General features: G+C 44.7%; 2 protein-coding genes across 13 annotated transcripts in view; one reads left to right on the forward strand and one right to left on the reverse strand.

The window, feature by feature from the left end:
- Positions 1–6,594, reverse strand: part of DRC3 (dynein regulatory complex subunit 3) — a 31,677-nt gene extending 25,083 nt beyond the window's left edge. Inside the window, exons 1-4 of one of the 9 annotated variants that reach the window (XM_075899737.1) lie at positions 6,576–6,594; positions 5,044–5,134; positions 4,419–4,595; positions 1,647–1,763 (exon numbers count right to left, since the gene is read on the reverse strand). In XM_075899737.1, the coding sequence (XP_075755852.1) occupies positions 1,647–1,763; positions 4,419–4,584 (283 nt within the window). In that variant the 5' untranslated portion in view covers positions 4,585–4,595; positions 5,044–5,134; positions 6,576–6,594. Of the gene's footprint in view, positions 1–1,646; positions 1,764–4,418; positions 4,596–5,043; positions 5,571–6,240; positions 6,545–6,575 lie in introns of those variants that run through there. The other 8 variants (XM_075899738.1, XM_075899730.1, XM_075899732.1 and 5 more) reach the window with 8 other exon arrangements.
- A 393-nt stretch (positions 6,595–6,987) lies between these two features.
- TOM1L2 (target of myb1 like 2 membrane trafficking protein) overlaps positions 6,988–23,152 on the forward strand; it is a 91,065-nt gene continuing 74,900 nt past the window's right edge. For 3 of the 4 annotated variants that reach the window (XM_014575251.3, XM_014575252.3, XM_014575254.3), the window contains exon 1: positions 6,988–7,144. In XM_014575251.3, the coding sequence (XP_014430737.1) occupies positions 7,093–7,144 (52 nt within the window). In that variant the 5' untranslated portion in view covers positions 6,988–7,092. The remainder of the gene's footprint in view (positions 7,145–23,152) is intronic. The other variant, XM_006126606.4, reaches the window with a different exon arrangement.

The following is a 23,152-nucleotide window of genomic DNA, read 5'->3' on the forward strand; positions in this document are numbered from 1 at the left end:
AAAAAAAAAACCCTACCATGCTACTACTTATTAGGTACACCCCTCCTGAACCTACCAGCAAAGGACTGGGTCTGGTGTAACAGAGGTGGATGTGCGACGAGGAGTCCTGTGGCACCCATAGACGAACAGATTTATTGGAGCATAAGCTTTTGTGGGCAAAGACCCACTTCGTCAGATGCACGTAGTGGAATGTGGATGTGGTCCACACCTCACCTCACAGCATCAGGGCCTGGAATGCACACTCACTTCAATGAGTTTTAGCCTGAACAGAGACTGAGTAAGCACAGCAAGACTGGGCTGAAGGCAAAACTCTAGCTTTAAACAAGTGGGCTGTGTCTACCCTGGGCCACTTATTCTGGAAAATCAGCCGCTTTTCCGGAATAAGCTGTGAGCTGTCTACACTGGCCCTTGAATTTCCGGAAAAGCAACGACGCTCTACTGTACAAAATCAGCCGCTATTCCGGAAAAACTATTCTGCTCCCGCTCGGGCATAAGTCCTTATCCCGGAACACTGTTCCAGAAAAGGGCCAGTGTAGACAGCCCAGTAGTCTTTTCCGGAAAAAAGCCCCGATCGCGAAAATGTCCATCGGGGCTCTTTTCCGGAAAAGCGTGTCTACATTGGCCACAGACGCTTTTCCGGAAAAAGGGCTTTTCCGGAAAAGCAGCCTGCCAAAGTAGACGCTCCTTTTCCGGAAAAACTGAAAACGGAATAGTATTCCATTTTAAGCATTTCCGGAAATTCATGCCAGTGTAGACACAGCCGTGGACCCCCACTGAAATCAAAGCAGTAGTGAATCAGGCCACAAGTCTTTGTCATGGGCTTGCCTAAACCAGTGTCGCATCTCACAATGTGAGCTCGCCTAGTCTTTCAGCAATCACATTCATATTTAACTGAAATTGGCCTGCTTTTGGGCCTGACATTCCACAAAGTACAAAACGGGCTTTTGTTGACTGACACAACAAAGGCACAGTCAGAGTTCAACTCCAATCAGGCCAGCCTTCTTGGGTTAAGCCAGATGAAGCTCCCTCCTTCTCTGTCCCAGCTTCACTCAGAATTAGTCCCTGGAAGCAGCCTGCCCTTTTTATCTGCCTGCTGGACCCTGATTGGTTTCTGCCTGCTCCTAGTCCTAAGAGTTGCTGGAGGTCTGATTTTCATTGGATTCACCTACAACTGATCCTAAGTGGCCTTTCTGTACAGCTCCTTGAGATCTAAACTGTGTACTCTTTCCCCCAGAAGGACACTTTCTTAGGACGGGATGCAGCAATATAGCAGGGTCTCTATCTGAGGGAACAAGTACCAGGTACATCCCATCAAATTCTATGACCCTTCCCTGTGCTAGTAGGGGGTGCTTGTTGCCAGTATCTCCTTCCTAACAATGTTATAATATGATTTAATGTTGTGCACACGCATTTCAAACTACAATTCCATTTCGTTCTAAAAGTGCTGCATATCCAATCTACAGACACCAATTTCATGTCAATTATCAAGCAAAATACATTTAACACATACTAAAAGCTGAGCCATTAATTGACAGTTCCACTAAGTGCCTTTTTTTTAACCTTAATCTAAGATCACTTACACGAGTGTAACTCCATTGATTTCTAAGGAAATTAATCCTACTTCACACCTCATATCGCTAACTCACCAAGCCAGACTAGGTGAACCAGACTGTCCAGTGACTCTATCTTCTCAATGATGTTGTTGTCTAGCTGTAGTTTAGTCAGATTCACAAACTGCCATAGGTTGTCGATCTTTAGGATATCTAACGCAGAGAAAAAAATACTGCAGTTCACATACACCAGACTTCAGTTGTAACATAAACCCCACATTGTACTAGTGACATATGCCCAATATTACCTCTGTGAGCAAATTATGACAGTGCACTCATTTATGCAGAGCACCAGGGAGACTGCAGAAAGATCCTCAGGCTAGAGGAGGGTTTAGATTGAAACAGCTGTGATAATCTCATTGTCTTGCACTGCTAATCAGTATTGCCAGGGTGCCATTGAAGGGATGCTGACTGCAAACTGCAGTCAAGAGTCGCTTAATAGATTCACTACAAGAAGCAATACACTTGACCTCCACTTTGATTTCCAACTCAAAGAATGACACTTGGAATGAGACAGTACTTGCCTCTGAAGTGGCAGGCTACTTGTGGGTAGTAGCTACCCTATCACATTATACAGTTACCCCACATTCTGTAATGCTCTCCACCTGCTGAGGATATGGAATAATCACAAGCTGGAACTACTATGAGAACTACAATTCAGTTTTTAATGCATCCTACAGTCTTCTGTCTGTCTGGAGTCATGGTGATGGTCATTTCTCTCCTCTTTATACAAGTGGAAGTCAAGATGAAAAGTAGAAGGAGAAATACAGAAGAGAAAGATCACACTTAAAGTATTCTTTGACCACATATAGGTATTTTTTTAACATTTAGGCATGCAACTGCATGTGAAAACATGCACACAACTGCACTCAATCTGCAAAGCAAAGGCAAGCACAAGTCAGGAAATGGTATATGAAAATAACCAGAAGTCCTCATTAGCACACACAGTTACCTCACTGGCATGGACACAACCACAGTAGCCCCAAACATATAACATCTATTTATTGGGTCAACCAATTAAAATAACTAATCATGATTAATCATGTGATTACAAAATTAATTGCAATTAATCAAGGGATTAATCTCACTCAAATATGTTGATTTAAATTACAACACAGAATACAAAGTGTACAGTGCTCATTTTATTTTTTAATACAAATTAGGGATTTAAAATCCCATGTAAACTGTTAACCAGTAAACTATAGATTTAACCGGTTAAATGCTCTCTGTGCCATGGGTGAGTGGGAGGCACTGGACAAGGCCTGCTGCACTGTGCTCTAAGCAGGCGGTTACTTTGAGGCTGCAGGGGCTGTTCCTGTCCGGCCAAGCTGGAGTGCCCCTTGCCAGCAGGTAAGCACAGTGGGCCCAGTCAGGTCGGACAGGACTCACTATGGGCAGGAGGCTGCTCCAGTCCAGCTAGGCTGGAGCGCTCCCTGAAGCGCAAGGCAGCACAGAGGGTCCATTCAAGGTAGGGAAGGCCCGCTGCACTGCACCACCCTGACTGGAGCAGCCCCCCACCCGTGGGCCAGGTGCTGCTTATCAGGGTAACCAGTTAACCATGCCAGTAAGGCAATGCTTACCAATTAACTGGTTAAACCTTTACATTCCTATTACAAATACTTGTACTGTAAAAAACAAAATAAATAGTATTTTTCAATTCTCCTATTACAAGTACTCTATCATGAATGTTGAACTTTCAGCTATGGAATTATGTACAAAAAGTAACTGCATTAGAAAAGAATACTTAATGTAAAACTTTAGCGCCTACAAGTCACTCCCCCACACCACCTCTGGAATGTACCTAACCCTGCAATGGGAAGGGCAATGTATAGTTCAGTCTCCTTTGCTAATTAAATCCTTGTCCCTTCTGAACTGGACAGTGTCTGCCAAACTATTAAAGTCTATCAAATTAGGACAATATGTGGTCACCACAAACTCGTGTTGGATTTGATTTGGCCTACCACAACAGGACCTAGCTTAGCTGTGGCCACTGGGTGCCACTGCAAGATATGTTAAATCATTATAGTAATAACTAATAATAAAGAGTTGAGAAGCTTTATAGCCCATTACCATTCAGCAAAGCCATCCTGCCTGCAGAATGGTAAATATTTCATATGCTTACAGCTAAAAATGTAAGTTTAGTCACTTGGGGTATGTCTACTCACCAGCATTATTTCAAAATAACTGATGTTATTTCAAAATAATAAAGAGCGTGTCTATACTGCAAGCCATTATTTCAAAATAATGGTGAGCTGGAGGACTTTTTACTCCGATACTTGTAACCCTCATTTTACCAGGAGTAAAGGACTTCCTGTTGAGTAAACAGTGCCAAAAGCCGAATTAAGCTATTTCGACTTCAGCTATACAACTGACGTACCTCAAGTTGCGTAGCTTAATTCGACTTTTGCTCTTCTGTGTAGACATGTCCCCACTCTTTACATGACAAATACCAGGCTAGTCATGATTAACTGTCAATCAGTCACTTTAAATAAGGGATATGAATGGGTGATGCTTACCGGACACCTGAGAGTGGCCCACTGAGGGGGGAAGGGCTGCTTCAGCCCTGCAGGGGGGTCAGGAGCTAGCAGCCTGCTCCTGCCCCTCCTCCCCACCACTCTGCCCATGCCCAGTCTGGGGCAGCCAGCGGCCTTGCTGCCAGCCAGGGGGCCAATCAGTGTGATCCCGCACTACGATCCTGTGCTTAATCAGTTAACTGGTTAAGCCTAGTGTGTAACCGATTAACTGGGATTTTACATCCCTCCTTAAAAATACAATTATAGTTTAATTTGAAAAAAATCGGATACTTACTTCTAAAATCAAGCTGTAGCTCTAAAACATCTTTATAATCAATGCCTTCCCTTTTGGCAAGCTGCCCTAATTCCTCTTGGGGGCCTTGCTCTTCCACAGCTTTTTGAAGCATCTTTTCATCAATCACATTTGGCTCTATGCTATCATATAACCGACTCATTTTCATGCGAAATAGGCCTTCAAGAGCAGAACAAACAATATCTCACAATTACCTTTTCCAGTGAAATGCACGCAGTATACAGAGAAACAATAGTACAGTGGGATATTCAAAGAGCATAGGCCTGCACTATGGAACTCAGAGTTATTAAACTTTCCTAAACAGCTACCCAGAGCAGAGCAAAAAGATTGCCAAATGCGTGGTCCTCATATCATGTACATAGAAAACCTGCATTGAAATTTAAGGAGAAATGTCCATGCAGAATTGCAGCATTGGGCACAATGAGAGGAAGTGAGTGAAAGGGACTGTCTCTTCCCATAAACAACGAGCAGTTGCCAGAACTTTCAACACCCATCTCACTACAAAGATCTAGGGGTGAAATTTTCCCTAGTGCAGAGTACGTACAAGCCTCTATGTTGAGCTTTCTCAATGGGGTGAATTTCACCTCCTGATAAAGACTAGACGTACCAGGTACATGTGCATGTGAGAATTACCAGGAACAGGGTTCTAAACTTTCATTGACAATCTGATGCAGTGGCAAATGCTGGCATCACTCAGACTGTTTGTGGAGGGAAATGTACACATTAGCGAGACTAGCTTGCAGTATAGCCATCTGCCGAGTTGCTCCCCATTCTGCTGAACAACCATCCATTCACTCATTGCCCTGCCTGTCACACAGCTACTTGTCCACCTATCCATTCAGGCTGCCACTCGCCCAGCTTGCCCCACAGCTCCTGCCCATCTACTGGTGCAGCCTGCCCCACAGCCACTTATCCATCTGCCTGCCCATCCAGCCCCTCAACTACCTGCCCAGCCTACCCCACAACTACCAGCCCATCTGCCCGCCCAGCCTACCCCACAACTACCTGCCCATCCAGCCTGCCCCACAGCCACCTATCCATCTGCGCGCCCAGCCAGCCCCACAGCCACCTATCCATCTGCGCGCCCAGCCAGCCCCACAGCCACCTATCCATCTGCCCATCCAACCTGCCCCACAACCACCTATCCATCTGCGCGCCCAGCCAGCCCCACAGCCACCTATCCATCTGCCCATCCAACCTGCCCCACAACCACCTATCCATCTGCCCATCCAACCTGCCCCACAACCACCTATCCATCTGCCCATCCAACCTGCCCCACAGCCACCTATCCATCTGCCCATCCAGCCTGCCCCACAGCCACCTGCCCCACAACCACCTATCCATCTGCCCATCCAGCCTGCCCCACAACCACCTATCCATCTGCGCGCCCAGCCAGCCCCACAACTACCTGCCCAGCCTACCCCACAACTACCAGCCCATCTGCCCGCCCAGCCTACCCCACAACTACCTGCCCATCCAGCCTGCCCCACAACCACCTATCCAACTGCGCGCCCAGCCAGCCCCACAGCCACCTATCCATCTGCCCATCCAACCTGCCCCACAGCCACCTATCCATCTGCCCGCCCAGCCTACCCCACAACTACCTGCCCATCCAGCCTGCCCCACAACCACCTATCCATCTGCGCGCCCAGCCAGCCCCACAGCCACCTATCCATCTGCGCGCCCAGCCTGCCCCACAACTACCTGCCCATCCAGCCTGCCCCACAACCACCTATCCATCTGCCCATCCAGCCTGCCCCACAGCCACCTATCCATCTGCGCGCCCAGCCTGCCCCACAACTACCTGCCCAGAATTCCACGCAACCCTCCAGCCACTGCTCCCCCCCAGAAGCTCAGCCGGCCGCCCAGCCCGCTCGCCAGCCGGCCGCAGGCCCAGGCGGCCAACCACAGGCCCGGCCACGCAAAGCCCACGGTGCCGAGCCGGTGGAGGACGCAGAGGCTGGCGAAGGCCCCCACGCACTCCCCGTGGCACCCGGACATCCAGCCCCACACGCAGCTGCAGAGACACTCGGACACCCACGGGACCCGCCACCTCGCCCCTCGCCGCGGGCACTAGCGCTCGCTGCTAAGGAAACAGGGGCTGTTGCTAAGCAGAGTCACGTGATCGCAACCCCCCACCGCGCGCTCTCTGTCACGTGACAGGCCGCATCTTCCAACCGCAGCTCAGTTTGGTGGTGACTTGTAAAACTGAGTCTAAAGCTCCTCCGCCAATCAAAACGCGAAGCAGCAGTTTAGACCAATTAGAGTCAGCCTCTGCAGCTAGTGGAGGCTGGAACTTCAGCTGACGAGTGTGGCCATTGCCCAATAGAATTGGGCAATTGATGGGGCGTTGTCCAATGGTGAGTGTGTCGGTAGAGGGGATTCCTGCCCCTCATGTGTCACTCAATACGGGGAGCGAGGGTGGTGATTGGAGGAGAGGACAGGAAGGCAGGACCGACAGTGATTGGCATGCTCAGTCTCCAATGCGATCGAGGGAGGTGGGCTTCCTGACCAGTGGAGCTCAGTGGGCGGGCTGTTGACGGTGGCGGAGTCCCTGATTGGTCAGTGAGGGTGTCGGTCAGAGCGGGGAGGAGGCCGCAGGGCTGGATCGAAAAGGCCAGGCCGGGCCGGACCGGCTGTTTGTTGTCATCCCAAGATGGAGTTTCTGCTGGGGAATCCGTTCAGCACCCCGGTGGGGCAGAGCTTGGGTGAGGGGGGGGCATGGGGCATGGGCGGGCCTGGGGAGGAGGGAGGGAGCCTCGGGACAAAGCCAGCCAGAGTGTGTGGGGGGCGAAGGGGGGGCCAAGGGGGCAGAGCCAGGCTGGGGGGGGCCAAGGGGGCAGAGCCAGGCTGGGGGGGGGGGCGGGCAGAGCCAGGCTGGGGGGGGGGCAGAGCCTGGGTGAGGCGGTGCAAAGGGGGCAGAGCCAGGCTGGGGGGGGGCAGAGCCTGGGTGAGGCGGTGCAAAGGGGGCAGAGCCAGGCGGGGGGGGGGCAGAGCCAGGCTGGGGGGGGCAAAGGGGGCAGAGCCAGGCTGGGGAGGGGGGGCAGAGCCTGGGTGAGGCGGTGCAAAGGGGGCAGAGCCAGGCTGGGGTGGGGGGCAGGGGAACAGAGGCTGGAGGGAAGGAGGGGGCAAAGCCCAGGGGGATAGAGCTGGGAGGACGAGGGAGTCATTCCAGTGGCAGAGCTGGGGAGGGACTAGATCTGAAAAAGCAGAACCCCAGTAGGGGTTAGGCTTGGTGGAGTTGGGAGTGCCACCCCAGAAAAGGGTGCGTTAGGGGTCCTAATCCCTGATGGGATCTTGGGGGTCTGGCATCCTGAGGTGAGAGCTGGTTGGGAGATGGGAGGGGTATGGCCTGGTAGGGCTGCAGAGCTTCTGTGGAGGTGAGTGCTGGGGTGCTCGTGATCTATATTTATTGCAGTGGCCTGTGTTCCCCACGGCTGCCCCCTGGGCCTGGCTTGTAAGATGAGGGTGCACTACTTCAGAAACAAAATCCTGCTGAAATCCCTTTTCTCCTACGGTGTTTCCAGTGACAGCTGCAGGACTAGCACCAGTGCTGTCACAGCAGGAGTATAACATGGCAGTTGGCACCTTGATGCTGCCAAAGCATGATGATGCTGTGGTTCTGCAAAGGGGAGCAGAAACTCCATCTGAAGGATTTTGCCCCTCTTCAGTCAGCATTTCTAGGCAGCTGGTAGCTTGGTGTCCCAGGAAGTCAATTTCTTTCTAGACCCAAATAACTGATCTTTAGGCTGCTTTTTTTTCTTGGATATCTGCTTTGGGAGTTGCATGTTTAATGGGGGACTCTAGTACTTGTGACATCGAGAGCCTTTCTGTCAATTGTGGCAAAGAGCAATTCCAGATTTGAGGAGATCAGAGTTTGCGCAGAGAGGGGCCCTTGCATTTCTCTCATCTCACGTTGCTGCTACAGGAGCTTGTATTGCTGAATAATCATAGAATCACCACTGAACCTCAGCCACCTTGTACCCTTAGCATTAGACAGCTAAGAGAACCTGTGTATGTTTATGTACAGGGAAGGCTGCATCATTCAGAGGCATGAGCACAAGTTTAGTCTTAATCTTGTCCCTGCTCTTAACTTTCTGTTTCTTGGACAAGTAAGTCCTATTGGGGTTTGTGTCCATTGGAAAGGTAGCCCAGGCTATTGCCCCAACTCTCCTTGCATATGTGTACAGCGATTTTACTGAAGCCATTAACCCTGGCTAGTTGGGGGGGGTCTAGGTGAAAGTTGAGGCTCTACTTCACTGGAGCTAGCAACTCACTAATCTTGCAATGAGGACACGGTGCTGATAGTCCTCTAGGGCCTTCCCACAATTCCACTGTGTGCCCAGTAAGACAGACAAATTCTTCCACAATTCTCTGGGAAAGAATGATAAAGTGTCTTAGTTTAGTGCAGCACAAAGAATCATAGGGTCTATTCTCTGAAGTCCTATTGATGCACATGAAGGAGTGCAGCACCAATGAGTGCACAATAACTTGGAGCTTTGCTGTGTGACCACTCACACCTGGATTAGACTAATCCTGATGCTCAGACACAGGTGCTAATCTTCAAAGAAAGCCTTATCCTTTATTGCTCTGTGCCTCAGTTTCTCCATTTGTAAAATGGAGATAATGTTTTTCTATAGTTTCTAGGGGTTGTGCACATTGTGAGTACAAAAAGGTAACTGCTTTATAAAGTGGCAGTGGTGACCACAAAGCCAGAAAGTTCCTCAAGTTTATATTCCCTTTCTAGCACCCCCCCTATTAGAACCAAAAGATGTAATCAAGCAGATAAGTCTTTCTTTGTGCCTTAAAGATATCTGAGCCTCTAGCTATCATCTTTGGAAAATCATGGAAGACAGGAGTGATTCCAGAAGACTGGAAAAGGGCAAATATAGTACCCATTTATAAAAAGGGAAATAAGAACAACCCAGGAAACTACAGACCAGTTAGTTTAACTTCTGTGCCAGGAAAGATAATGGAGTAGGTAATTAAGGAAATCATCTGTAAACACCTGGAAGATGGCAAGGTGATAGGGAACAGCCATCATGGATTTGTAAAGAACAAATCAAGTCAAACCAATCTGATAGCTTTTTTTGATAGGATAATGAGTCTTGTGGATAAGGGAGAAGCGGTGGATGTGGTATACCTAGACTTTAGTAAGGCGTTTGATACGGTCTCGCATGATCTTCTTATCAATAAACTAGGCAAATACAACTTAGATGGGACTCCTATAAGGTGGGTGCATAACTGGCTGGATAACTGTACTCAGAGAGTAGTTATTAATGGTTCACAATCCTGCTGGAAAGGTATAACAAGTGGGGTTCTGCAGGGGTCTGTTTTGGGACCGGCTCTCTTCAATATCTTCATCAACTATTTAGATATTGGCATAGAAAGCACGCTTATTAAGTTTGCAGATGATACCAAGCTGGAAGGGGTTGCGACTAATCTGGAGGATAGGGTCATAATTCAAAATGATCTGGACAAATTGGAGAAATGATCTGAGGTAAACAGGATGAAGTTTAATAAGGACAAATGCAAAGTGCTCCACTTAGGAAGGAACAGCCAGTTTCACACATACAGAATGGGAAGTGACTGTCTAGGAAGGAGTATGGCAAAAAGGGATCTAGGGGTTATAGTGGACCACAAGCTGAATATGAGTCAGCAGTGTGATGCTGTTGCAGAAAAAGCAAACACGATTCTGGGATGCATTAACAGGTGTGTTGTGAGCAAGACACGAGAAGTCATTCTTCCACTCTACTCTGTGCTAGTTAGGCCTCAGTTGGAGTATTGTGTCCAGTTCTGGGCACCGCATTTCAAGAAGGATGTGGAGAAATTGGAGAGGGTCCAGAGAAGAACAACAAGAATGATTAAAGGTGTAAAGAACATGACCGATGAAGGAAGGCAGAAGGAATTGGGTTTGTTTAGTTTAGAAAAGAGAAGATTGAGAGGGGGCATGATAGCAGTTTTCAGGTAACTAAAAGGGTGTCATAAGGAGGAGGAAGAAAACTTGTTCATCTTGGCCTCTGAGGATAGAACAAGAAGCAATGGGCTTAAACTGCAACAAGGGAGGTTTAGGTTGGACATTAGGAAAAAGTTCCTAATAGTCAGGATAGTCAAACACTGGAATAAATTGCTCAGGGTGGTCGTGGAATCCCCATCTGTGAAGATATTTAAGAGTAAGTTAAATAAATGTCTATCAGGCATGGTCTAGACAGTATTTGGTCTTGTCATGAGGGCAGGGGACTGGACTCGATGACCCTTGAGGTCTCTTCCGTCCTAGTATTCTTTGATTCTATGATTGATTCTATGAAAGATGTCTAAACTAAGGATGTTAAGAAGCTGGAAATTGGCCAATCATGTACTCGATATAATTTGTATCAAGTACACGATTAGTTGATAAGAGGCCCTGCAGTTTAAATGTAGAAGGGACTGGGTGTGCAGGCAGACTTGCTCCTACTACATTTAAACTGCAGAGCCACAGCGGCGGTAGGCCCAGGACCCGGCATGAGATGGAACCCAGCAGTCCCAGCTCACGGCAGGTCCCAGGCTGCTGCGGCTCTACCATTTCATTGTAGTAAGTGCTGCCTGGGTCTTACTGCATTTAAAAGGCAGAGCTGCCATGCGGGTGGCTTCTAGAGCCGGTGCGAGTCAAGACTATGCAGTCCTGGCTCTCTGCCTCCCCTGTCCACCTCACCTCTCCCCCTTACTGCCTCTGATACAGGCCACTCCAGAACTCATCCCACCACCCGACCTTCAGGGCATCCTGTATGCTGTCTTACTAATGCAGGAGCCAGCTCTATCTCTGGGGCAACTGGTGTTGGCCCCCCCACTGGCTGCCTCTGTGGGCAGAGGAGGGGAGGGGGCGGGACTGATAGAGAGGCAGCAAGGGGGGGGGGGGGAAGAGAGTAGTCGAGTAGTGGCTCGACTACCTGATATGACTAAGCTTATCTTGAGTAGTTGCTTATATCCAGAATGCAAATGTCAGGGATGTTTGTTTCTTTTGGATTATGATAAAAACTGCTGAGTGTTTCTGGATATAGTAATGGTGGAGAAAGTTAAACTTGATTTTTAAAGTCTATTTGCTTTGTTGCATTTATACCCCTGATAAGCATCTGCCAGGACAGCTATCTGCGTAGCTGCTTGGACAAGACAGGTACAGCAAACAATGATAGCGAAAGGGATAGTTTCTGATCTGTTTACAGTCTGATTCATTTAGCATCAATAAGTGATGTAATGGTGTTGTCTTAAGTCTTATTAGTTTTATATCATAAAATCTGTGTTCCAGCCTTCTTTTTCTTCTGCTTCTCCATTTCTTCCTTGTAATCTTGCTCAAGGCATTTGAAACTTCATGTTAATTCTTTCATCACCTTGCTGCCCCTTGTTCGCTTGGAATTAATAACCACTGCCTGTTCAAAATCTCTTATGATAGCAAAGGTCTGAGTGAGCTACGTTTTAAGTCAGTCATACAGCTGTATTTTAAGAATTTTCCTTCTCTTTTGGTGGAAGATGTCAGCAGATTTTGTACTGGGAGAAAAGTTTTGCTGCCTGTTGTGTAATTGCCAGGCATACCTTTCCAAAGTAATGATACAACAGCAGCAAGAGATTCTCACAGAGCATTGTGATTGTCCAGCGCTCTACTGTTCTGCTTGAATGAGCTTGTGAGATACAAGAAATGAATTATTGTATTATTTGTATTTCTTTTGGTGATTTTAAAGAAACCCCATAAATCATTTTGTAATTCCATTTAAGCATGTTGTGGTGAACACTATGTTGGTGCTTGCATTCCAGACCTGATGTCTTTCATATTAGAGAACTGTAGAAAATTACGGAGGACCATAAGCACATGAAGAATGTGTGTGTTCTCTGTCAAGAAACAGCAGTGGCTCACATGAACATTTAATTGGGAGCATACAGAATGTCTTCAGGTAAATGTCAAGTTTGAGAGAGCAGATTTCAGAGGAGTTCTTGAAGAGCGCCGGAGAACTAATACAAGGGCAGTTCATCTTTCCTCTGAAGATGGAGGGACCTTTCCAATAAACTGTTTGAAATATGGTTATGATTAGGACTGTACTGTTTATGTGGATTACTAGGATGGGTCGCCTGATGGACTTGGAGGTTTAATAATGAGGTTATATAGCACCTTTCGCATCTATATTTGCCAGATCAAATTCCAGCCAAGTTCAAGGTGTCTGAAAGTTGGTACCATCTGATTGTTGACAAGTGGCTTTGTTCAGTTTCCATTGGCCAGATGTCCATAGTATAAAACCATCACAGCTGCCACTAACTGAAAAACTCAGTGGAAGTGTAAGGAAAGAGGCTATGGATTAAGTAGGGTAAAAAAAATGGACTGTGAAGACTGAGCTACCTTCTGTTCTCTAAAAATGATTCCCATGGATCAGGGTGAGATGTGTTGGTAGGGCGTTGTGGCGAAGATTGTTTCACTGTTTTAATGTACCTGGATGCTCTGTGTGACTTTATTCATACAAATAATATTTGGTTCATTTTGTAAAGCTTTTCATCTGTACATCTCAAATGTGGGGTGAGTATCATTAGCTCCATTTCATGGGTGGGGAAACTGAGGTACGAAGAGAAGTTAATATCGACAATATACTGCCTCTCAATTAGGGAAATGAACGTGTACCCATGTATGTGGCTAACTGATGAGCCCAGACCCACTAGTTAATGAGCATGCAGACCAACTTTCTCCTCCCCCCCCCCTCAACCCCCCGCACTGCTGTCTCTGTATCGGTAGGCAGAGCTAGAATTTTTCAGTGGATACACATGTACGTACATAAATGCACTTTAGCATCGCTATTCTCTATACAAGTTTTAGTGGTAAATAAATGATTAGTGTCCCCATGAGGCTCTCAAATGACTAGGAGGTTGTAACCATCCTTTCTAGATGTGGTCCTCACCATATTTCTGCACCTTAGTTAACATTCTGGTCGGATTACTGCAGCGCAGTCTCCACTGAGCTGTTCTTGAAGATGATTTGGAAAGTTTGCTTGTGCAGAATGTGGCCTCTCTCATACTTAACTGTGTTTCTGGCAAGGAGTGTAATATTACAATTGGGCTCCATCATTTCATTGCTTTCTTGGTAGCTTCCAGATACAATTCAAATGGTTGGACTCTAAACTATAGTATTCTTTTGTAATTTTGGCTTTATCACTGCCTCTCACCTCAAATTCTACTCCTGTAGTTGAGATCAGCTGAGTCGACTGAGCTGATAAGTGTCTAGATTTGTAAGTCGAGGACTAGTGGCAGAGCGTCCTTAGTGAAAGGGCCTTGTGGAATATATCTTCTGGTGGAGTAAAAGAGTCTTAATGTGCTGACCATAATGGAATGACGCAAAGCTTGTCTAGTTACCCAGGCTTTTCTGAAGGGCCTATGCTAAATGGATGGATGGGTGTTAAGGGGTTGCAGAATGGCTTAGCGTTGTCACATCTGTTCAGCTTTATTTTAGATAGGCAGACAGAGTACATTGTGGAAAATAATTTTATATAGAAGAATGAGCACCAAGAAAATCTATATTGGAAGAGTGCAAAAAGGTTGTTTAAAAATACCACTGACCTGCTATTTTTTTGAAGGAAAAAACAAACAAACAAACTGAAAAGTGTGTAGTAAAGCAGTGAAGATAACACCGTCCCAGATGAGGCTACATTTTCCAGTAGCACGAGTCTGTGCATCCGAGTTGGACATCCTCTCTTTAAATTGTATGTGTAGCCTTGCTTGCTCAAGAGAATCCTCTTTAAAGTGTTGCTGCTTGATTAAAGGTTATTAAAACAAATATCCTTTCCATGTGGTACTAAGATCATCTTAGATTAAAACTGATTGAAGTACAGCTGACTGTTTTGTTCATGTTTCTTGTATAGTTTTTGCACTTCATTCTGCTTGCACGAGGAAATCAGTTCCACTTTCTAATTTTTTCTGAACTCGTAAGATTTTTGTAAACCCTGCGTGGGAATGTTTCGATGCGAATAGAATCTTACTGTGCTGAATTTTTGTTAACTTCCTCAAGTAAAAAAGGCTAACACTGAGCAGTGTACTCTGAAATGGGCACCTTGTAGGTAGAACAATTAGGGACTGTGCATCTCCACCCTTGGGAGCATTGAGGCCCATCGTGCACCACTTCACTCAGTCCTTTTTCAGAGTCCTAGGACGCCTGATTGGCTGTAACCAAAAGGCTTTGCTAAGCCAGGTTCAGGATAAAACCTGAATGCACAAGTACAGCTACCTAAAACCTGCCGTATGACAACAATGTACTAGAAAGAAGGAAGTGAAACCGCATGCCAGGCCCAGAATAATTTTGAAAGTTATTTTTCTAATACCAGGACTCCAAATGTTTCATACCATAGTACCTTTATGGCTGCCATGCTGCATTTATTAGTCAAACTCTGGCTGATTCTAAGGCCTTTGCCTGAGGAAGGAGTGCAGGATTGGACCATTGCCCGGGAATCCTTTTTCAGCAGGAGGCACAGTGCTGACTGTTGTGATTTACTAAATAGGATTGTTTAAGGAAGTTACAAAAAGCAGTGTTTCAGCAGAGGGTACAGAAGCACTTTATTGAAGCAACAGTGAAACCAGACAACCTTTCAATCGATTTTTATCAAAGCACTCACAGTTTCCATTTTCAGGCAGTTAAAATGATGATGAATATGGTGCAGAGAATTGGTTTGTAGGCCTTTATCATAACATGAAATATTGGTGCAGGCTTCTTGGCTCTTAACATTTTTTTACTTTCCTTTTTTTCGTGGAAAGTAGTTCAGTGATTCCTTCAAATATCCTCTAACATGTTTTATGACAGACTTAAACACATTTGTTCAAGGGCTATTTTTATTTTTAACAGCAATTGCAGGACAAGAAATATCTTTTAGGGTAGACAACAAAAACTAAAAATCTAGAGAAAATTAACCCATGTTTCATTGTCCATGTGTGCAATGTCTCTAAATTCCTTTCAGAGTAAATATTTGCTTGGTTGAGGTGTAAACCTGATAAGATTCACTCTTCAGGAAAATGCCTTTTGTCAAGGACAAAATCAAGGCTTTAAAGAGGATGTTTGTCTGCCTTGCTAGTAAAGTGTTCCAGTCTCATGACTTCAGTTGTAAACCCTCCACTCCCAATCCTTTGGCTGCTTAAAAAAAAGCACCAGCATACTACTTTGGACTTTACACAGAGGCATGTGTATATTATGCACTGTTTTGAAGGTGGATTGTCCTCCAGTTACAAAATTTAGTGTCAGATTTCTAAGCACAATATATAGCACACAAATACATTAAAAAAAATGCGCCTTGTCAGACACATGTGAATGGAATGGAGGTGCTATTTCTCATTATAGATACTTAACATAACAGGGACTGTGTTCAAAACCCAGTTTCCTTGTGTTCTTACAGAGTTATGCTAGTAATGTAAAACAGTCTAAGTGCTTTTAGTTTTATAAGATTATTTGGATCTGCTTTCATTTCGTTATCATATATTGTGTTGCAAGGAAAATCTCTTAGCAAAATGGATATCCTTGCATTTAAAAGGAGCAAATAAATACCAAGTCATGAATCTGGTAGCTTAGGGAAATGACATATATATGAGAAGCTGGATAATTACTATAATACTATTTAATACCAGATTCCAAAGGCTGAATTGATTTTAATAGCCACAAAAGGAGATTGCCATTTGTGACACTATTAAATTGTGTTTTTAAATGTAGTTTTATTTGTTTCAGTATAGCATGTTTAAATGTATATTCCATTTGTTTCTAAATATACATCTATATGTACCAGGTTACAATCTGGTGACGGCTGACTCATAATTTAAGTCCTGTATCTTTAAAAAAATAATAGACACCCCGTGTTTGGTTTTGGTTTTTAAACCTCCCATTGATGTCTGTCTTTATTTTAAACAATTTGCTCATGGTACTTGTTCTTGCTTTCTCTACGTAGGTTTGTGCTTTCTCTGTGTAGGTTTTTTAAGTGCTGATTTAAGACAACTTTCAGAAATGAGTTGTTAAAATAATTTGAATTCTTAAATTGGAATCAGTCTTGAATTAAACTTTCATTGAAGGTGAATAAGGCATTTGATGAGGTGCTTGGTGATACGTAGTACGTATCTTTCTGTGGGAGCTAACAGGAGAGTTTGGAGAGGGAGTTCTCCAGATAAAAGAGGAGTAAAAATGGGACCCTTGTGGTAAGTGGCTGTCTGGAGTGTGTGTGTGTCTGTGTGTGGGGGAGTTATTTGCAGTGTGCTGAGCTTGTGTTTGTCTGGATTGTTTGGTTGGTTGGTTTGTCTGTTTGAAGGAGCTTCTAAAAGGTTTGAAATCTAGAAGCCTCTGTTAATTGGCTGAGCCTCAGTCAGGGGGAGGGGCTACCAGAGCTATATAAGCCTGTGACTCAGCGACCAGGAACAGCTAACAGGAGAGTTTGGAGAGGGAGTTTAGAGGCACTAGTGACTTCTGACCTTCTTTAAAACATAACTCTTAGAATAATCTATACTCCAGAGGTTTAAAAAGAATCCCAGTTTATACTTAAACTTATTCATTAGAAAAATGGAGACAGAAGCCCAGCAGCAGAGTGGGGGCTATCCTGTTTATTGCGTCGGGTGTAACATGTATGATTACCTGCCCTGTGGGCGGGTGGCGTATGTGTGCACCCGTTGCAAGGAGCTCCTGACCCTCAGAGACCGAGTTCGGGCTTTGGAGGCCAGGGTGGCTGAACTGGAGGAGCTAAGGAAGGTAGAGAGCTATGCTGATGAGACTTTCTGGGACACTGTAGTACTGTCCCACCTCCAGTCTGAGAGCCCCAGTGATCTTAAGGAGGATGAGAGTCTCAAGGGAACAGAGCATTCAATGGGAGCAGAGGGAAACCATCCTGTAGTTGGGACCCTCCTCCCAGAGGATGTTGCGGTATCCTCTCGCACTGAGGATACCTCTGAGGGGGAGGGAATGCCAGTTAGGAAGAGGCAGGTGTTAGTAGTGGGTGATTCGATCGTTAGAAACATAGATAGTTGGGTTTGTGATGACTGGGAGAACCGTATGGTCACTTGCCTGCCTGGTGCGAAGGTTGCGGATCTCTCGAGGCATCTAGACAGACTTATGTGTAGTGCTGGGGAGGAGCCGGTGGTCGTGGTACATGTAGGTACCAATGACGTAGGGAAGGGTAGGAGAGATGTCCTGGAGGCCAAATTTAGGCTGCTAGGAAAGAGACTGAAATGCAGGACCTCTATGGTGGCATTCTCGGAAATGCTTCAAGTTCCACGCTCAGGGCCAGGTAGGCAGGCGGAGCTTCAGAGTCTCAATGTGTGGATGAGACGATGATGTAGGGAAGAGGGGTTTAGATTTATTAGGAACTGGGGACACTTTTGGGAGAGGGGGAGCCTATACAGGAAGGATGGGCTCCACCTAAACCAGGGTGGAACCAGACTGCTGGCACTAAACATTAAAAAGGCCGTAGAGCAGTTTTTAAACTAAGAGATGGGGGAAAGCCGATTGGTGTGGAGATGCACGTAAATCGGAGGGAGACTTCTCTTAGAGGAGAATCCATTGATGGAGATTGTCTAAGCTGTAGTCAGAAAGAGAGGAGGGGAGAGGGCAAACCATGGGCCAGAGCAGACAAACAACCGCATACAAAGGAATCCAATGCATCAGGGAAGGGCAGACAAATAACCAGTGGCAAATTTCTAAAGTGCTTGTACACAAATGCTAGGAGTCTGACTAATAAGATGGGTGAACTAGAGTACCTCGTATTAAATGAGGAGATTGACATAATAGGCATCACTGAAACCTGATGGAATGAGGAAAATCTGTGGGACACAATCATACCGGGATATAAAATATATAGAAAGGATAGAGCAGGCCGGGTGGGTGGCGGAGTGGCACTGTATGTGAAAGATAATGTAGAATTAAATGAAATAAAAATAGTAAGCGAATCAACATGTTCAATAGAATCGCTATGGATAGTAATTCCATGCTCCAATAATAAGAAATTAGCAGTAGGGATATATTACCGACCACCTGACCAGGACAGCGATACTGACATTGAAATGCTGAGGGAGATTAGAGAGGCTACCAAAATAAAGAACTCTATAATAATGGGGGATTTTAATTACCCCCATATTGACTGGATACATGTCACCTCAGGAAGAGAAGCGGAGATAAAATTTCTCAATGGCTTAAATGACTGCTTCTTGGAGCAGCTGGTGCAGAAACCCACAAGGGGAGAGGCAATTCTCGATTTAGTCCTGAGTGGAATGCAGGATCAGGTCCAGGATATAACCGTTACCGGACCGCTTGGGAATAGTGACCATAATATAATAACATTCAATATTCCTGTGGTGGGAAGAACACCTCAGCAGTCCAGCACCCTGGCATTTAATTTCAGAAAGGGGAATTACACAAAAATGAGGAGGTTAGTTAAACAGAAATTAAAAGGCGCAGTGACTAGAGCCAAATCCCTGAAAACTGCATGGAAACTTTTTAAAGACACCATAATAGAGGCCCAACTTAAATGTATACCCCAAATTAAAAAACATAGCAAGAGACCTAAAAAAGAGTCACCGTGGCTTAACCACCATGTAAAAGAAGCAGTGAGGGACAAAAAGGTATCTTTTAAGAAGTGGAAGTCCAATCCTAGTGAGATAAATAGAAAGGAACATAAACACTGTCAAATCAAGTGTAAAAATGTAATAAGAAAAGCAAAAAAAGATTTTGAGGAACAGCTAGCCAAAAACTCAAAAAGAAATAACAAAATGTACATTAGAAGCAAGAAGCCTGCTAAAAAACCTGTGGGTCCCCTAGATGATCGAGCTATAAAAGGAGCAATCAAGGATGATAAAGCCATTGCAGAGAAACTAAATGATTTCTTTGCTTCAGTCTTCACGGTTGAGGACGTTGGGGAGATTCCTGAATCTGCACCGTCCTTTGTGGGTGATGAATCTGAGGAACTGTCCCGGATTGAAGTGTCATTAGAGGAGGTTTTGGAACAAATAGAAAAACTTAATGTTAACAAATCTCCGGGACCGGATGGCATTCATCCAAGGGTTCTAAAAGAACTAAAATGGGAAATTGCTGAGCTATTATCTGTGGTTTGTAACCTATCCTTTAAATCGGCTTCCGTACCTAATGACTGGAAGGTAGCCAACGTGACACCAATATTTAAAAAGGGCTCTAGAGGCGATCCTGGCAATTACAGACCGGTAAGTCTAACTTCAGTACCGGGCAAATTAGTCGAAACAATAGTAAAGAATAAAATTGTGAAGCATGTAGAAGAACATAATTTATTGGACAAAAGTCAACATGGTTTCTGTAAAGGGAAATCCTGTCTTACTAATCTGTTAGAGTTCTTTTAAGGGGTTAACAAACATGCAGACAAGGGGGATCCAGTAGATATAGTATACTTGGATTTTCAGAAAGCCTTTGACAAGGTCCCTCACCAAAGGCTCTTGTGTAAATTACATGGCCATGGGATAAGAGGAAAGGTCCTTTCTTGGATTGAGAACTGGTTAAAAGAAAGGGTAGGAATAAATGGTAAATTTTCAGATTGGAGAGGGGTAACTAGTGGTGTACCCTAAGGGTCAGTCCTGGGACCAATCCTTTTCAACTTATTCATAAATGATCTGGAGAAAGGGGTAAGCAGTGAGGTAGTAAAGTTTGCAGATGATACAAAACTGTTTTGGATAGTCAAGACAGAAGCAGACTGTGAGGGACCCCAAGAAGATCTCACCAAACTCAGTGATTGGGCAACAAAATGGCAAATGAAATTTAATGTGGATAAGTGTAAGGTAATGCACATCGGGAAAAATAACCCCAACTATACGTACAGTATGATGGGGGCTAATTTGGCTACGACAAATCAGGAAAGATCTTGGAGTTATCGTGGACAATTCTCTGAAAACTTCCACACAGTGTGCAGTGGCGGTCAAAAAGGCAAATAGGATGCTAGAAATTATTAAGAAAGGGATAGAAAATAAGACCCAGAGTATCTTACTGCCCCTGTATAAAACTATGGTATGCCCACATCTTGAATACTGTGTACAGATGTGGTCTCCTCACCTCAAAAAAGATATTTTGGCCTTGGAAAGGGTTCAGAAAAGGGCAACTAAAATGATTCGGGGTTTGGAACGGGTCCCATATGAGGAGAGGTTAAAGCAACTGGGACTTTTCTGTTTAGAAAAGAGGAGACTGAGGGGGGGATATGATAGAGGTCTATAAAATCATGAGTGGTGTGGAGAGGGCCTATAAAGAAAAGTTATTTATTAGTTCCCTAAATAGAAGAACTAGAGGACACCAAATGAAATTAATGGGTAGCAGGTTTAAAACTAATAAAAGAAAGTTCTTCTTCACACAGCGTGTAGTCAAGCTGTGGAACTCCTTGCCAGAGGAGGCTGTGAAGGCTAGGACTATAATAGTGTTTAAAGAGAAGCTAGATAATTTCATGGAGGTTAGGTCCATAAAAGGCTATTAGCCAGGGGATAAAATGGTGTCCTTGGCCTCTGTTTGTCAGAGGCTGGAGAGGGATGGCAGGAGACAAATCGCTTGATCATTGTCTTTGGTCCACCTTCTCTGGGGCACCTGGTGCTGGCCACTGTCGGTAGACAGGATACTGGGCTAGATGGACCTTTGGTCTGACCCAGTACGGCCGTTCTTATGTTTATGGGAGAAGGACACTTTTAGTATCAGGAGAGACAGTGTTGTGTTTAGTTGCTTGGTGATGGATTGGCCAGCCCTTCTGCCTTCTAGGTTCTACCAAAGTCTTAATGGGTGACCTTGGGCAAGTCACTTTTATTCTTTGTGCCTTGGTTTTGGAATCTTCATAACATGTACTTCATGAGAGGTTAAAAGTTTTGTAAAGTGCTTGGAACTCATTGGAAGAAAGATTGTTACAGAAGCCCCAAGTATTCTGAAATGTACTCCAGGGTTAACCTATTTGTGGTAGTTTGTGTTTGGTGTAATTATCAAAGGGATTTTTGTGACTACGGATCCTGTAGCATTAGCATTCAAATACAGTTTTCTGCTTGCATCCATGCAAACATCTTAGGAAATGTTACTTTGCATTTTAAAAACGGATTTAATGTGGGATGGCAAAAAACCCAGTCCTCTCTAAACAGCCATGTCTACTGTGTTTTAGTCACATACTATGCTCCCAGAAGATTTACTTAATTCTTGATTATTCTGTTTATTCATTTTTCTTTGGAAAAGGCTCTTTTGAAAGAGGCTGATACTTGTGCCCAAGAAAGCATTAACCTTAATGCCTAGCTCTGTCAGAATACCTTGTCCCTTAGGAGCAGATGGTTTCCTTTAGTTTAACATGCTTCACCATGGTTCCAAATCTTTAAATCTCTTATTTATAAACACTCTTAAAGCTGTCCCATAAGGAGAAATAAAAATAGAGTCCACCAATCTCTCACTGAAAGCAGCCGATTTTTTTTTAAAAAAATGCTACGTGATGACTCTTCTAGTGCAATATGGAGCAGTATGATCAGCGCAGGAATCTCATGCTATAATGTACAGGTTGAAGCTCTCTAGTCTGGCACTTCTTGGTCCAACATGATTTTAGTTAGCCAGATGTCCACTTATCATGGGTGTGGCCAAGTTTCCCATAGTCACAAGTTTATTTATAGCCACCAATCCTGTCTCTCAGTTTTCTGTGTGATATTTAGCTCTAATTTGCCCCTAATTGTCATTTAAGAGCCCAATAATCAGTGGAAGTGTTGGTAATGCTAAGTGTAAGCATGTGTTTTGTGCTTTTTCTACTTATTTCCTTGTGCTAATACAGTAAAATTGTTAACAGTAACACTCTCTTATGAAGAGAACTGATCAGTTTTGGTTAGGCATAGGCTTATATTGGATGAATCAGTACAGTCATACGTTACTAAGCAGATTGCAAGTGCTGTTCCATTTATTCACCACAGTGAAATAAAAAGACCCACTCACTACTACACTGATTTCTTATGGTTGGGAAAATTCTCTGGTTTGGCAGCAATCAGGGGGGTGCCAAACTAGAGAAGTTCAATTTGTAGTAAAGTATTCCAAAATCAAGGGTTGTATAAACTCATGGAGTGTATTTGTGTCAAGACAGTCCCAAGCCAAGAGTATCTACACTGGACCATATTTGCTAGTGCTTCTGTTATTTGCGCTTCAGGGTAACTCAGGGTCCAGTGTATGATGGTGCCAAACTATGCAGCAAGAAGCAAAAAGTAGGCTGACTAGTCATAAGGAATCCTGTGGCACCTTATAGACTAACTGAAGTGTAGGAGCATAAGGTGCCACAGGACTCCTCGTCGCTTTTGCAGATTCAGACTAACACGGCTACCCCTCTGATACTAGTCATAAGGAGTATCAGGAGACCAAGATGACAAGGAGACCTTCTGGATAAACCTGTTATATGCTTTGGGTAAGAGCTTGTAAATCTAGTGCAAGAAGGGATGTAAATGGTTAAGTGGTTAATAGACTTATTTGTTCTGGTTAACCATATTATGTTTATAAGAAGCACACGATCTTTTTTAGGGGAAAAGGCAATAAATACACTACGTTATTGAAAGTACAACATGAAAAGCAGCATATGCATTCGCACGCGCGCACACACGTGTCCTACAGTTACCAGTCTCTGTGGCTCAAATCACTCCTACTGGCCAGGCAAGATTGACTGAGTGAGGAGTCAGGGTTCATTCATTGCAATTCAAGGCTCTTCTGAGGCTTGGCTTGCAGGACTGAACCCATAGTCTAATGGTAAAAG

This window comes from Pelodiscus sinensis, chromosome 16 (genome assembly GCF_049634645.1).
Source record: "Pelodiscus sinensis isolate JC-2024 chromosome 16, ASM4963464v1, whole genome shotgun sequence".
NCBI lineage: Eukaryota > Metazoa > Chordata > Testudines > Trionychidae > Pelodiscus > Pelodiscus sinensis.